Here is a 14,437-nt window from a genome sequence, read left to right as displayed (position 1 = left end):
CTGTAGGCTTCACCAGACTGCCCAAGGGGTCCCTGACACAAAAAGGTTAGAAGCTGTTCCCTCACAGAGTCTCCAAAGGGCTTGGGCCTCTGGTTTGACTGAGAGCAGTAGCCTTGTTTCTGAAATTCTTGACAAATCCAAGAATTTGAGGGAACTTTTGCCTAAAGGGTCCAGAAGCTCCTTGGCTGACTCGCATGACTTCTCTGATTCGGCCATCATCATAGCCTGGGGAAAGGGGCTTGGTACAGCCAACACTGGGGAGGAGTCTGGGCCATCTTTTCTCAGTCCCAGGTTTCCAAGCCTTAGTGCTTCCTGTCCCTGAGGACCCAGCACAGAGGTGTCTCTGAGGGCCTGAGGACTCAGTTGTTTTCATTGGCAACAATCTCCATAGAGACTGAGAGGTTAAAGAGCTCAACTATAAAACACAAACTACTTCACTCCCCTTAAGTCAAAACCCAGGATTGCTTGGCTGTACACAGTCCATTGGCCATCACTGAAGTCTCTACTCAAATGTTCCTAGTGACTGGGCACCAGTGGCTGATCAGCGATCCATGTCAGAGCAGGGAATGAGGTCAGTGGGTACCAGTTCAATTCAATAACCATTTATTAAGTGACTACTATGTGCCAGGAACTGTGTTAAGGATCACTGGATCTGTTGGGGATTCAGCCTGAGGGCAGCCCTTCTAGCCCTGCTATTCATTCAGCAGCTCTCAGCCAGTCTTTTTCTGGGCTTCAGTTTCCCTACCTGAAAAACAGACATGCTGATGCTGATGCTGATGCTGACTTGTGTCTCACAGGAATGAGTGAATTACTTAATAGAATATCTGATGCCATGGTGTTCTTAGTAGGGATTAGGAAGCCCAAGGGGTCATAGTTGAGAAGAACCCAAGGCTGGTTGGAGTCTGTCTCCCCTAAGTCCCCCTTAAGTGTCAAGAGGACCCAGGGAATTCCCGTCAAATGTTACTGTAATGTCTGGTGGGGCTCAAATAAGGAATAGCCTGCCTTGTGAGGAAATGCTCTGGTGGGCCTAGGGAGATAATAGAGGTCACCTGCATGTTCTACTGTAATTGGATTTTTGGCATTGAGCTCTCTCATCCAATAATCTTTCATGGACCTGGTGCCCCTAAAGAAGGGGTTAAAGATACTGCAGATGTGGAGACACCAAAGCATTGTTCTGGGTGCAAAAGGATACAGATACAAGAGACAGCTCTGCCCTCCAGTGGGAATACAGCGGTGGCCCAGGAAGGGTCTAAGTAATCATAAGAGGCTCTGAGTGGAGCAGTGGGGCACGAGATTGTCACACCCCTTCCAGTAGCCATGGTGGAGTTGATTTCAGTGTCATTCATAGGATGAGAGGTAGAAGAGGGGAGAGGGTGGTCTGCTCCTGGGAAGACAGGTGGTAAAACATCCCCCAGTGAATCTTCACTGGTAACCTGGTAGTGACCGATAGGCAAGAACAGCAGAGTCTGAACCAGCTAAGTGAGTTTTCCAGCTCTGTAGTGGAGCCCTAAAGCAGAGGGCGGGGGATGGTTTGGGGGTGCACGTGGGCAGATGGCAAGATGCTTGCACTGGCCCAGTCAGCCCTGGCACCCTAAGGATGGCTGAATGAGGCAGTGCCCTTGTCGCCTTCCTTTCATCTGCCTGTGTTGGGAGACTGGGAGCCTTCTGCCTTAGGTTCTTTCCTCCTGTGGCATGGGTGTGGTTGTCGGGCCTCCCACTCAGCCTCTCACAGCTGTCTGTCTGCATTCCAGATGTGACAGAATGGGGGTGGATTTTGACGTGAAGACTTTCTGCCACAACCTCCGGGCTACAAAACCTCCCTACGAGTGTCCCATAGAGACCTGCCGCAAGATCTATAAAAGTTACAGCGGCATTGAGTACCACCTGTACCACTATGACCATGATAGCCCACCCCCACCTCAGCAGACTCCCCTCCGAAAGCACAAGAAAAAGGGGCGCCAGTCACGCTCAGCCAACAAGCAGTCACCCAACCCTTCCGAAGTGTCGCAGTCCCCCAGCCGCGAGGTGATGACCTACGCCCAGGCCCAGCGCATGGTGGAGGTGGATCTGCATGGCCGAGTCCACCGAATAAGCATCTTTGACAACCTGGATGTTGTGTCTGAGGATGAGGAGGCCCCAGAGGAGAACCCAGAGAATGGCAGCAACAAGGAGAACACGGAGACCCCGGCCACTACACCCAAAGCGGGCAAACACAAGAACAAGGACAAGAGGAAGGACTCCAACCACCACCACCACCACCACCATAATGCTTCAGCCAATGCCACTCCAAAGCTGCCGGAGGTGGTGTACCGGGAGCTGGAGCAGGACACCCCTGACGCCCCACCTCGCCCAACCTCTTACTACCGGTAAGGCCAGTCCTGCCCTTCCCCCTCCCTCCAGCATGCCACTGACCCCGACCTGAAGACCAGCGACACGGGAGCAGGGGCTAGCAGGGCTGGGAGGCCAGTCAGGGCCCAAAGGCCAGTCAGGGCCCATGCCTTCTTTGTCCTCATCCTCATCCTTCCCCCAGTACCTTGGGGGGTGCTGCAAGTCATCTGAGCACCTCACATTTCTCTAGCGCCCCAAAGCTTAAAGGTACTCTCCTCACAGCCACCCTGTCAGGTAGGTGCTATGGTAGCATCGTCCCTCTTTGTCCTCAGTAATGGAGGATTCTGTGGTTTGTGGTTGGGGGAGATGGAGGGACTGGAGCACATGCCACACTGCAGCCAAGCTGGCTTCCTCTGGACGGCTTATCACCTGGTCAAGCCATGAGGCCCTTGGTTTGGTAGCACCTGCTGAGACTTGTGCCCTGCTGGCTCTGTTTTCAAGGGCCCAGTCGCCTTGTACTGTGATGAAGCATCAGGGTTCCCCCCCTTCTCTAGCTCAGAAAACCTAGACTGAGAGAGATGACTTACTTGCTTGTTTGTGGCCACACAGTCAGGGTGTGGGGGAGGTGGGATGTCAGATGAATGGGTGGAGGGAGGGAGGGAGGGATGGGACGGATGGATAGAAGAATGGATGGATGATTTAAGGAACATTGGCCTCTAAGGAACAGTAGATTCCCTTGGGCCCTGGCCCATCCTGGGTCTAGGTAATTCTGCCCCTCAGCTTGTGGTATTCTAAGCCTTACTCCCTGTTGGGTTTTTTAGCCAATTCTTTATTCTTTCTGCTCATCCTGGCTTCTTCCCTTTGTCTTCTTGCCATCTCTCCCTTTCCCGCTGACCTCCTTTGCCCCTTGTAGACCTTCTCTGGCCTGGTTGATTTCTGTATCTCCCCACTGTGATTGGGGGCCCAGCCCAGAAGCAACAGTACCTGATCTTATTGGGCCTCCCCTCCCATTCCCTACCTCTGAGATACTTGAGCCACTCTAGAAAACCGTGGCCTGGAGGGGAACTCACTCACTCAGAGCCTTCCAGGATCGAGGCTACAAAGCACTGAGGGAAAGGAAAGTGCAGGAGGAAGTCACACCCCGTGGGACAGATCTTTGCTTCTCTCCCACTCTCTTAAATACCTTCTTACCCTCTGACAACAACAGCGGCTCATAGAGTCATCACTTTTGAGCTGGAAGGGGCTCCAGAAGTCTTCTAGGCAAACCACCTCATTTTACAGGGGGACTGAGATGCGGGAAAGTAAGCAACTTTCCCAAGGCCACCCAGCTAGGAAACATCAGTCAGGGCTGGAGTTTGCACCCAGGTTCTATGACTTGAAGTTTTGTTTGCTCTACCCTGCTCCTTCCCTATGTCGCTGCTTCCATTGGGTAGCGTTAGGGCTCAGATGATCACAGAATATAGATTCTGCATGACTCTAGGGTTCACGTGAGAAGTCTGAGAGACCCTTGCAGCATCCCCAAAGCCCTTAGCAGGGATGGCTGAATCAGGGCCTTCTCCAAGGGCTGCTGTAGGAACTAGGCTTTTTTCATTTCCCTGAGTCACATGGTGACTCAGGTGGGAAGCAGGTTGCCAAGTGGCCTGGCATCTCCCAACAATAGCCCAGGGTTCTATCCAGTCAGCTGTCAGCCTCCTTCTGCTCCACTGTGACAGGGACCAGGCCCACACATCGTCTTCATTTTCCCCCTGCCTTCTGACTCTGCCCCCCCGTGGAGTCCCTTTGTGGAATCTCTTCCCCTTGGGACGACTTTCTTCTCAGTTGTAACCTCCTTGAGAGGGATCACGTCTTTATATTTGTAGCTCTCCCAGTGGATTGCACATAGTAGGTGTTTGAGGTTTGTCGAATGTTTTCCCTTGCAATGTATCTCGACATCCCTGATATTCATATTCTCAGTTCCATTTGTCACATTTGCCTTTGGTGTACTTTTTTTTGGGGGGGGGGGGCAATGGGGGTTAAGTGACTTGCCCAGGGTCACACAGCTAGTAAGTGTCAAGTGTCTGAGGCCCGATTTGAACTCAGGTCCTCCTGACTCCAGGGCCGGTGCTCTATCCACTGCGCCACCTAGCTGCCCCTTTGGTGTACATTTTAGCAAAATCCCACCTAGATAAAAACCTTAGAGAAAGTCGAGCCCACATGGTGATTTTTTCCAATCCCTCACAGAGGTAGCTCCAAGCATTCTGGTACAGCAGCTCGGCCGCTGTGCCTTGGCAGAGGCTCTGAGGGGCGGGGGAAGGGCAAGGCCAAAGCTGAGCCACCTTGTTCCCTGCAGGTACATCGAGAAGTCAGCGGAGGAGCTGGATGAGGAGGTGGAGTACGACATGGACGAGGAGGACTACATCTGGCTGGACATCATGAATGAGCGCCGGAAGACCGAGGGAGTGAGCCCCATCCCCCAGGAGATCTTTGAGTACCTCATGGACCGCTTAGAGAAGGAGTCCTATTTCGAGAGCCACCACAAGGGGGACCCCAACGCCCTGGTGGATGAGGACGCCGTGTGCTGCATCTGTAATGACGGTGAGTGTCAGAACAGCAATGTGATTCTCTTCTGCGATATGTGCAACCTGGCTGTCCACCAAGAATGTTATGGCGTCCCCTACATCCCCGAAGGCCAGTGGCTTTGCCGCCGCTGCCTCCAGTCCCCGTCCCGGGCGGTGGACTGCGCCCTTTGCCCGAACAAGGGTGGGGCCTTCAAGCAGACGGACGATGGCCGGTGGGCTCATGTGGTGTGCGCCCTGTGGATCCCCGAGGTCTGCTTTGCCAACACAGTGTTTCTGGAGCCCATTGACAGCATCGAGCACATCCCGCCTGCCCGATGGAAACTCACATGCTACATCTGCAAGCAGAGGGGTTCAGGGGCCTGCATTCAGTGCCACAAGGCCAACTGCTATACGGCCTTCCACGTGACCTGCGCCCAGCAGGCCGGCCTCTACATGAAGATGGAGCCAGTCCGGGAAACGGGCGCCAATGGTACCTCCTTCAGTGTGCGGAAAACTGCCTACTGTGATATCCACACGCCTCCCGGCTCTGTGCGCCGCCTGCCTGCCCTGTCCCACAGCGAGGGGGAAGAAGAAGAGGAGGAAGAGGAAGAAGAGGGGAAAGGGTGGAGTTCAGAGAAGGTGAAGAAAGCAAAGGCCAAGTCAAGGATAAAGATGAAGAAGGCGCGGAAGATCTTGGCAGAAAAACGGGCGGCAGCACCTGTGGTATCAGTCCCCTGCATCCCACCACACAGGTAGGCAGGGCCCCAGATGATTCAGAATGGGGACCCTCTGATTTCCCCTTTGGCAAAGAAGTTCATAGATCATTAAGAGCTGGAAGGGACCTTACATATCATCCAGTTGATCCTTCTGTTTTACAGATAGGGGAACTGAGGGCCAAAGAGATGAAGGAGCTTGCCCCAGGTTACCTAGTTAATTACTAACAGAGCCAAGACTAGGCTGCAGGTCTCCAGTGTGCATTCTTTTACATCATGAGTGGGCAGAGCCACAGTGGAGATCAAAGACTGGTAAACTTTTTCTATCCCACGAGAAAAAAATCCTGGGTCCGTACCCTAATTTAAAAGTAACTTGATTTAGGAGACTAAAGCATTAATCCATCAATAATTCTAAAGTGGCCATCATTTTCATATTTGAGCTGGTTAAAATGGAGGTTAGTAGGAAGAAAGGAAGAAACAAAAGAAACTATAACAAAGAGAAAAGGAGGGTGGAGGGGGATAAAATAGGGAAAGCTGTGAAGAGACTTGTTGGCAAGTTTCTAGAGTGTCATTTACTGGACTTATAACTTCTTCTTTTTACCCTTTCAAATGCTAATTAGTCCATTAACTTGTAAGCTCTTTATCCTTAGAGCCTTCAAGGTTTACTCTGAATGGTAAAGTCCATTGGGGGAAATTGCTGTGGGCATAGGGACCACACACAGCCTCCTTATCATGGGCTAAGGTGTCTGCAGGCCCAAAGGTTCCTCCCCTGCTGTAAAACCTTGTGTTGGGGGCTCGGAGCCTTGGCTGCTCAAGGTTTCATCTGTCTGGGGATGCTGAAAGTGCTTCACAGGTTCAGCAGAGTCTCCATGGTGTTTATGGCTGGATGAGAGCTTTCCAAAGATCCTTCGAGGAGGATGGGGCAGGAGTACATAGTCTGTGTATCCTGTGTATGGAGGACACAATCCCACCCCGTACCCTCCTGATGTTGAAGGAATGGGATGTGGAAGGGTCTCATCACTGACCCCACAGGCCCTTGCTCAGAGGCTCTTCGTGGTCGGGGAGCCTGCAAGAATGCTAGCCTGAGGCTTGCTAGCCAGGTTGAGAAGAGACTAGCTGAGGGCAAAGCCTCTGGTGAGAGGTAGGGACCATTTGGCCTGTACAAATTACTGCAGGGTGCTCCCCGCTCCTCCCTCTGTCCTTCCCATCTTCTCAGGCTCAGCAAGATTACTAATCGCTTAACCATTCAGAGGAAGAGCCAGTTTATGCAAAGGTTACACAGCTATTGGACACTGAAGCGACAGTCCAGGAATGGAGTCCCCCTGCTTCGCCGCCTGCAGACCCACCTGCAGTCCCAGAGGAATTGTGATCAAGTTGGGGCACCACGGCCAGCTCCCCCGGGGGGCCTGGCAGCTGGGGTAAGATATTCTTTTTGTTGGGAGGGAAGCCATGGTGTGCTGGAAGGCAGAGAAAGGGCTTGGAATTCAGACCACTGGCGTTCTCATGCCTGTCCATCATCTAGGATGTGAAGGATGGCAGCCACCTGCAATAGCGGCCAAGCTCCGGCTGATCCTTGTTTGTAGCCAAGGTCCAAGGGATGAGAGGAGATCCTCTGGCCACTTGTGCCATCGATAGCTGCCCCCACCTTTCCCCGGGCTCCGTGCCATTTCCAGTTCTGTTTTCCTTGTTTTCTCCTCAGAGGGACTCTGAGGACAAGAATTGGGCCCTAAAAGAACAACTGAAGTCGTGGCAACGGCTACGCCACGACCTGGAGCGTGCCCGGCTGCTAGTGGAACTGATTCGGAAACGTGAGAAGCTCAAGAGAGAGACGGTAATTCCCATTCTGTCCCTGGGCAGGAAGCCTCCCTGCTTCAGGGAGGGCAGGTGTACCTGAAGCCCCAGGCATGGAGCCTGAGGAGACCCACAGTGGTGAATCTGCTCCCCAAATCACACATGGAAAGAACCAGTGGCAGAGAAGCCGAGCCTCTGATGCTGTCCCCCACTTGGCCTTTGTTTTGATGTGTGTTTTCATTGAGGGCAAGACTTATACACAGTGGGCTAGGAACAGGAAACAGCAAGAGATACTCAAGTGTTCAATTGTGGGCTTTGATTTCACGCAGTACGGCTTATTTCCCTGTAAATCTACTCATTAGTTCACAAGCACTTGCCATGTGCTGAGCACGTAAGGATATAAAGATCAATGAAACAACCCCAACCTCAAAAAGCTGGTGTTCCTCCGTTAAGAAGCAGAATGAGGGGGCAACAGGTGGCACAGTGGATAGAGCACTGGCCCTGGATTCAGGAGGACCTGAGTTCAAATCCGGCCTCAGACACTTGACACTTAATAGCTGTGTGACCCTGGGCAAGTCACTTAACCCCATTGCCCCGCAAAAAAAAACCAAAACAAAACAAAAAAAAACCAGCCAACAAAAAAAGAAGCAGAATGAGAGGATGGGTGTGTTGCTCCTTCTCCCCCCCCCCCCCCACAGCCAGCTCCAAGTTGCCAAAGGAGAATCTCCAGACCCCAGCTTAAACTCTGCCTAGCCCTAAAACCCGCACTGTGACAAGGATCTCTCTGAGCACCACTTGGCTTCTGTTTCAGATCAAGGTCCAGCAGGTGGCCTTGGAGATGCAACTGACCCCTTTCCTCATCCTCCTCCGTAAGACCTTAGAGCAGCTCCAAGAGAAGGACACGGGCAACATATTCAGCGAGCCGGTCCCTCTGTCTGAGGTAACAGAAATCTACGAAGTAAGAACCCCTTCCCCCTCTCATCCAGCCCTTCCCTGTCCCCATCCCCATCCCACTTCTTACATGCTGAGTTGGATCCCTGATGTCTATTCAAGGGTATTCACTTGGAGTGGGTGGGACCCTGGTTGTTGAGTTGGCTGGCCAGAGGAGCAGTCCTCACCTCTTGAGAGGAAAGGTCTGAGCTTTACCTCCTGTGCCCCTCACACGCACCACACGTTGTTGGCAAAGTAAACATCCACCACCCGAGTCAATTTGCCCTCCTTGGGACCATGCCTTTGTCAAATGGGGAGATCCTTTCCATGGCTAGAACTCACTGACTTTAGTCATTTGAGGGGGGGGTAGGAGGATACCCCAAAGGCCATAATAGTCATTCTGGAGGGGTCACACTTAGAGGAAGGTACTGAACAACACAAAAAGGATTGCTGTATTTTGGTGGGGGGTGGGGGTTGATTCTAGCCTCAGGAAGTAGCACTTGAGAAGTGCTGACTGTTACAGAGCTCTGAAGTGCTAGGCCCCAATGACACCAGTGTCTCCTGACTGGCCAAAGGTTTTCTAGAATAGAACGTGGCAGTCCCATAACACTAAGCATAAAGTGATATGCCAGTGCAGGATGTCTGCAGAGCCTTCTCCCCAGCTCTGCACTGACTGAATCCCTACATTGCAGTTACAAAGTTGAGCAGGTGGGATTGTTGCCGTTGTAAGTGGGGGAAGCCCAGGGCCCAGAGAGGTTCATTGGCTCAGGGTCTCCTACTAAGCTGGTTGCCCAGCTGGAATTAGGGTCCAGACACCCTGCTCCACAGCCAGGGTGCTCTCTACTGTGCCTTGCACACTTTCCTGATGCCCTAAATTTCTAGATTTCCCTTTATGGTATCTTGGGAGGGGGATGGACCCTGTGGTTTGGAGCAGGGCCCTTGGGGGGGGGGGAGGTCAGTGGGTGATCTCTCCATGTAGCCAGGGCCTGCTTTGTCCCTTCCCGGCAGGTCCCCGACTACCTCGAGCACATCAAGAAGCCCATGGACTTTTCTACCATGAAGCAGAACCTGGAGGCCTATCGCTACCTGAACTTTGATGACTTTGAAGAGGATTTCCACCTTATAGTCAGCAACTGCCTCAAGTACAACGCCAAGGACACCATCTTTTACCGGGCAGCAGTGCGGCTGCGGGAGCAGGGGGGCACTGTGCTGCGGCAGGCCCGGCGGCAAGCTGACAAGATGGGCATCGACTTTGAGACGGGCATGCACTTCCCCCACAGCCTGGCTGGGGATGAGGCCCTGCTCCGTGCAGAGGATGGTGGGTGATGTGCTGTGCCTCTTAGACACAGACCAGTTCTCTTGATAGGCATAACTCCCCTAAACCCTTCCCTCTCCGACCCCAACCAGATCATAAGTTGGCATTGCTCCTCTCACCAGGGACTGGCCTTCCCTGGGTTGGTGACCAGGACACCTGGGTGGGACTAGGAGAGGACTGGGGTCATGGGGCTTTCCCTGGCCCTGATCCTCCCTGTCCAACCTCCCTTCCCCCACCCCTCCCCTCCCAGAGGATGAGCGCTTTCTGCTATCCGAGAACCAGAAACACCTGCCACCAGAGGAGCAGCTGAAGCTCTTGTTGGAGCAGTTAGATGAGGTTAACGCCAGCAAACAAAGCGTCAATCGTTCCCGACGAGCCAAGATGATCAAGAAGGAAATGACCGCGTTACGCAGGAAACTGGCACACCAGAGGGAGTCTGGCCGGGAAGGGGCAGATCGGCACAGCTCAGCAGGGCGGGGTGCCCTACAGGCCCATGCCCCCTGCGATAAGGATGGACAGACGGACAGTGCGGCCGAAGAGAGCAGCAGCCAGGAGACAGGCAAAGGTCTGCATGTCCATAGGGCCTGGGCCTCTGGGCCCTGAGCGAGGGGCCCCCGCAGGCTGGGTCCCTCCTGGCAGCTGTGACTTCACGCTTCCCATAGAGGCTGCCCATCCCTACCCCCCATTCCAGGGTTTCTCAACGACCATCTAGCTGTAGCTGCCGCGGGGAAGGGGTCCCCAAGTTACTACTTACTGGGCAGTGATAGCAAGCTTTGGTTCTTCCTTCCCACTGCACTGAAACAAGGAGCAGAGGAAAAGAAAAGCTTGATTCCCCCTTACTACAAACTTACTCCCTTTACCCTTACTTGGAATCCTGGTCTGAGATACTGTTTGAGCATGAACCTGGCCCTCTGTAACCCTTACCACAATTGTATCCCTTCTGTCTCTGCTTTAGGTCTGGGACCCAACTTGTCTTCAACCCCCGCCCATGAGGTGGGCAGAAGGACCTCGGTCTTGTTCTCAAAGAAGAACCCGAAGACAGCTGGCCCCCCCAAGCGGCCAGGTCGGCCCCCAAAGAATCGGGAGAGCCAGCTGGCCCCGGGTCATGGAAGCAGCCCCGTGGGGCCTCCCCAGCTCCCGATCATGGGCTCTCAGAGACAGCGAAAGCGAGGGAGAAGTCCCCGGCCTAGCTCGAGCTCTGACAGTGACAGTGATAAGTCCACTGAAGACCCTCCCATGGGTGAGCCGACCTTTCCGTTGTCCCTTGTGGAAGTAAAGAAAGCTGTGGCTCTTGCTCGGGGGTAGCTGCCTCATCAAGTCGCCTATTGTGCAGTGAGGAGGAGCACAGCATTAGACTCAGAGCTGGAAGGGAGCCGAGAGGCCGCCAAGTCCTCCACCCTTCTCTTACATGTGAGGGAACTGAGACATAGCCAGGTTAAGTGATTTACTCAAGGTCACGTAGCTTATAGCCTCTTCTAGGTGTCTAAGAAGGGATTAGAACCCAGGTCTTGCTGATTCCAGGTCCCCCAAAAGTTAGATACCTTGCCTAGGATCACACAGCTGAGCATGTGGTAGTTTCCAGACTAATCCCCAGTTCTCTTGTACATCGGGAGCAGCAGCAACTGTACATAGGCATTACAGGCACAGGTCAGGCACGCCCCCTGGAATCATTCCCAGAAGCGTTTTCCAGTCCAGCCCAGGATAGAGATAGGAATAAATCTGGATGTTCCTCCTGCCCACACAGACCACCCTGCTTCTTATCTCTAACCCAGATTTGCCAGCAAATGGCTTCAGCAGTGGGAGCCAGCCTGTGAAAAAGAGCTTTCTGGTATACCGGAATGACTGCAGCCTCCCCCGGAGCAGCTCTGACTCGGAGTCCAGCAGCAGCAGCAGCAGCAGTGCTGCTTCCGACAGAACTAGGTATTTGGCTGCTGCGTCCACCTGCCTGTTCTAAGGCATCCCAGGGACACGTCCTCTAGCTAGGGCAGCCGAGGCATCCTCAGCCTTGGGATAAACAGCCTTCCCAGTAGGACTGGCTGGTGAAGGAGCCGGGGTGGATCATCCTCAGCAAGGAATGCAAAGGATAGGACTCTTCTTCCCTGAAGCCTAAGACCCTAGAGGCATCTTTCCCTCACTATCAAACTCCATGAGTTCTGCTTCTTGAAATCTAACTGAGCTCTTGACTGTTCCTCACAGCACAACCCCTTCGAAACAAGGCCGAGGCAAGCCTTCCTTCTCCCGGGGAACCTTCCCAGAGGACAGCAGCGAGGATACGTCTGGCACTGAGAATGAGTCCTACTCTGTGGGCACGGGGCGTGGTGTGGGGCATAGCAGTAAGTACCGATGTAGAGTGTCAGAGGAACCTAGTTTTGAAGCTGTCTCCCCTCTGCAATCTTTGATTCAACCTTCTCTTCCATTACTGTGCAGTGGTAAGGAAGAGTCTGGGCCGGGGACCTGGCTGGCTATCAGAGGATGAGGACTCCCCGCTGGATGCCCTGGACCTGGTGTGGGCAAAGTGCCGAGGGTACCCCTCGTACCCAGCTCTGGTAGGATCCTGCTTCTCCTACCTTGCCCCATGCCTTCTGCCCTCACCCCACACCAGCCCCAGCTACAAGGCCAGGAAAGTGATCCAGAATACAAACTCGAGGTTAACAAAGAGTTTCCGAAGCCCCACTGGAGCCAGAGAGCGCCCAGTGAGCTCAAGGGGTTCTTGGCAGGCAGACAGATGGACAGGTGCAGCTCAGGGACCTGGCTCCCCAGCTCTGATGTGGTGCACATTTCCACCCTTGTGTATCACATAGGTACTCTCAACAGTCTTATTCGATCTCCCAGGCATTGTGGCTACCCAATGCCATTATGGCCCAGGGGTCATAAGGTCTCTGGGGCCTTGTAGCCCCTCAGTTATCAACAGTGCTCAGTTTCTCTTTGGCCACAAAACATTGGCTAGACTGGCCAGAGTATTAGGCAGGAGGTTCTGGGGGGAGGGAGAGGACTGAACCAAGCTGTGCCCCCAATCCGTCAGATCATCGACCCAAAGATGCCTCGGGAGGGCATGTTCCACCACGGGGTACCCATTCCCGTGCCCCCGCTGGAGGTGTTGAAACTTGGGGAGCAGATGACCCAGGAAGCTCGTGAGCATCTCTACCTCGTCCTCTTCTTTGACAACAAGAGAACCTGGTAAGGGGAAAGGGGAGGAAGTAATGGGCTAGGGAGGGGAATTAACACAATCTATAAGGATAGCTCTCGTTGTTGCACAGAAGTAGGGTCCAGCAGTCGACAGCCTGACAAACTCTCTGGTAAAGAACAGTAAGGAGAAGGCTTCGATTTATTTGAGCAGAGTAGCTCCAGCCAGAAACCAGGAATACTTCCATTTGTACCATGGAGAAGACAGTCACTGTAATAAAATACAGAGTATCTGATAATGTAGTATGTGCTTGCTGACTGACATCCTGGTACATGCCAGATAGGATTAGAAAGATGGGAGGGACATCTGGCCTTCCTCATTTATTTTATAAATGAGCAGACTGAGGCTTACAAAAGTTGAAAACTTGTACACACAAGTAATAAATAACAGAAAGCTGGGAGTTGGACTCAGGCCTTTGGTTTCAAAGCCAGGACTCTTCCCCAGTGGACCATGCTTTTTCTTCCCAAGATGCCAGTTGTCATATCTTGACAAAGCTCTGATTGTTACCCCGGGAAGAGCTCTCTGAAGTCATCTCATTCAACCCCCTCGTTTTACAGACTGGGAAACCACGGTGGTGGCTGGCCTCGAGGTCACACATAGTTTAGTGATGGAACTGGGATTTATATATACACTTCTAGGACTTTTCCCAGATATCACCTTGATGCTGCCTCCCACCATTGGAGACAAGATGGGGGAAGGACAGTGGGGTCCTGGATCCCCATTCTTCCACCTACACATTTGCTTTCTAGCGCTATCTGTAGAGGGTGATTGGGGTGGGCATCTTGGAAACAGGAGATTTGGGGGCAGGTGGACACATGGAAAGGGTTCCTGGTGTTGAGTGTTCCGGCCTCTCACGTGGTCCCTTTCCACAGGCAGTGGCTCCCCAGAACCAAGCTAGTTCCTCTGGGAGTGAACCAGGACCTCGACAAGGAGAAGATGCTGGAGGGCCGCAAGTCTAACATCCGGAAGTCGGTGCAGATCGCCTACCACCGCGCGCTGCAGCACCGCAGCAAGGTGCAGGGCGAGCAGAGCAGCGAGACAAGCGACAGCGACTGATGCTGCCCGCCCGGCCTGCTCCCCTTGCCCCCAGCGCCGGGGGCTCCCATCAGCCTCTGCACTGACTCATTCCTGGTCTTGGGGCCAGTCTCAGGGGAAGCTGGGCGGGCTGCTCCCGCTCCGAGTGCAGCTGGACTGTACGGGACACTCCGGAGGGCCGGGCCAAAGAGGGGCCCCTGAGCATCCCCTGGATGGACCCTGGCCAGAGGCTCTGCGGTGTCTGAGGCCTCGAGGTGACCTCGGGTGCGGGCCCTTCCCGGCCCGGCCAGCTTGAAGCGAGCCGGGGTCTGTCTGTCCCGCCCTGAAAGTGGGGGGGGGGTAGTGCCTGGTGACCCTTCTGCTACTGTACATACTGTAAATTAGCGGAGAATTTAAATTATTCTCATTTGTAACTGCGTTTCCGGGTCGCGCCAGAATCCTTTGGCACTAAGAAGCCAGGGGCTGGGGACAAGCCCCCGTCCCTGCCTCTCCCTCGGGTCCCCGCCCTTCAAATTGGTTTGTATTTATTTCGGAGGAAGAAAATATATTGATTCTTAGAAAATAAACGGTCTATTTGGAATCCCACTTCCTGCCAAGGGGAAGG

At 53.5% G+C, this 14,437-nt stretch overlaps 1 protein-coding gene across 2 annotated transcripts; it reads left to right on the top strand.

Moving 5' to 3' along the window:
* The first annotated feature begins 554 nt into the window (after nt 1–554).
* BRPF1 (bromodomain and PHD finger containing 1) lies at nt 555–14,395 on the top strand. 2 transcript variants are annotated; one of them, XM_043976963.1, is made up of 14 exons: nt 555–571; nt 1,752–2,366; nt 4,658–5,617; nt 6,795–6,996; nt 7,278–7,409; nt 8,181–8,309; nt 9,308–9,617; nt 9,865–10,179; nt 10,570–10,854; nt 11,387–11,534; nt 11,811–11,947; nt 12,042–12,160; nt 12,637–12,791; nt 13,671–14,395. In XM_043976963.1, the coding sequence occupies exons 1-14, from the start codon at nt 567–569 to the stop codon at nt 13,852–13,854; spliced, it is 3,696 nt and encodes a 1,231-aa protein (XP_043832898.1). In that variant the 5' UTR covers nt 555–566; the 3' UTR covers nt 13,855–14,395. The 2 variants fall into 2 exon arrangements, with proteins under 2 accessions (XP_043832898.1, XP_043832897.1); XM_043976962.1 differs by having other exon boundaries at nt 8,181–8,327.
* The last annotated feature ends 42 nt before the right edge of the window (nt 14,396–14,437 follow it).

The sequence above is a fragment of the Dromiciops gliroides genome, chromosome 1, assembly GCF_019393635.1.
Source record: "Dromiciops gliroides isolate mDroGli1 chromosome 1, mDroGli1.pri, whole genome shotgun sequence".
NCBI classification, from domain to species: domain Eukaryota; kingdom Metazoa; phylum Chordata; class Mammalia; order Microbiotheria; family Microbiotheriidae; genus Dromiciops; species Dromiciops gliroides.
Note: the sequence above shows the minus strand (reverse complement) of the source record. Positions and strands in the feature narration are given on the sequence as shown.

Excerpts from the sequence above, each read along its gene's own strand:
- BRPF1 (XM_043976962.1), top strand. Across the intron at positions 11,535-11,810 it reads GCTGCTTCCGACAGAACTAG|CACAACCCCTTCGAAACAAG; the intron begins GTATTTGGCTGC and ends TGTTCCTCACAG. Across the intron at positions 11,948-12,041 it reads GCGTGGTGTGGGGCATAGCA|TGGTAAGGAAGAGTCTGGGC; the intron begins GTAAGTACCGAT and ends ATTACTGTGCAG.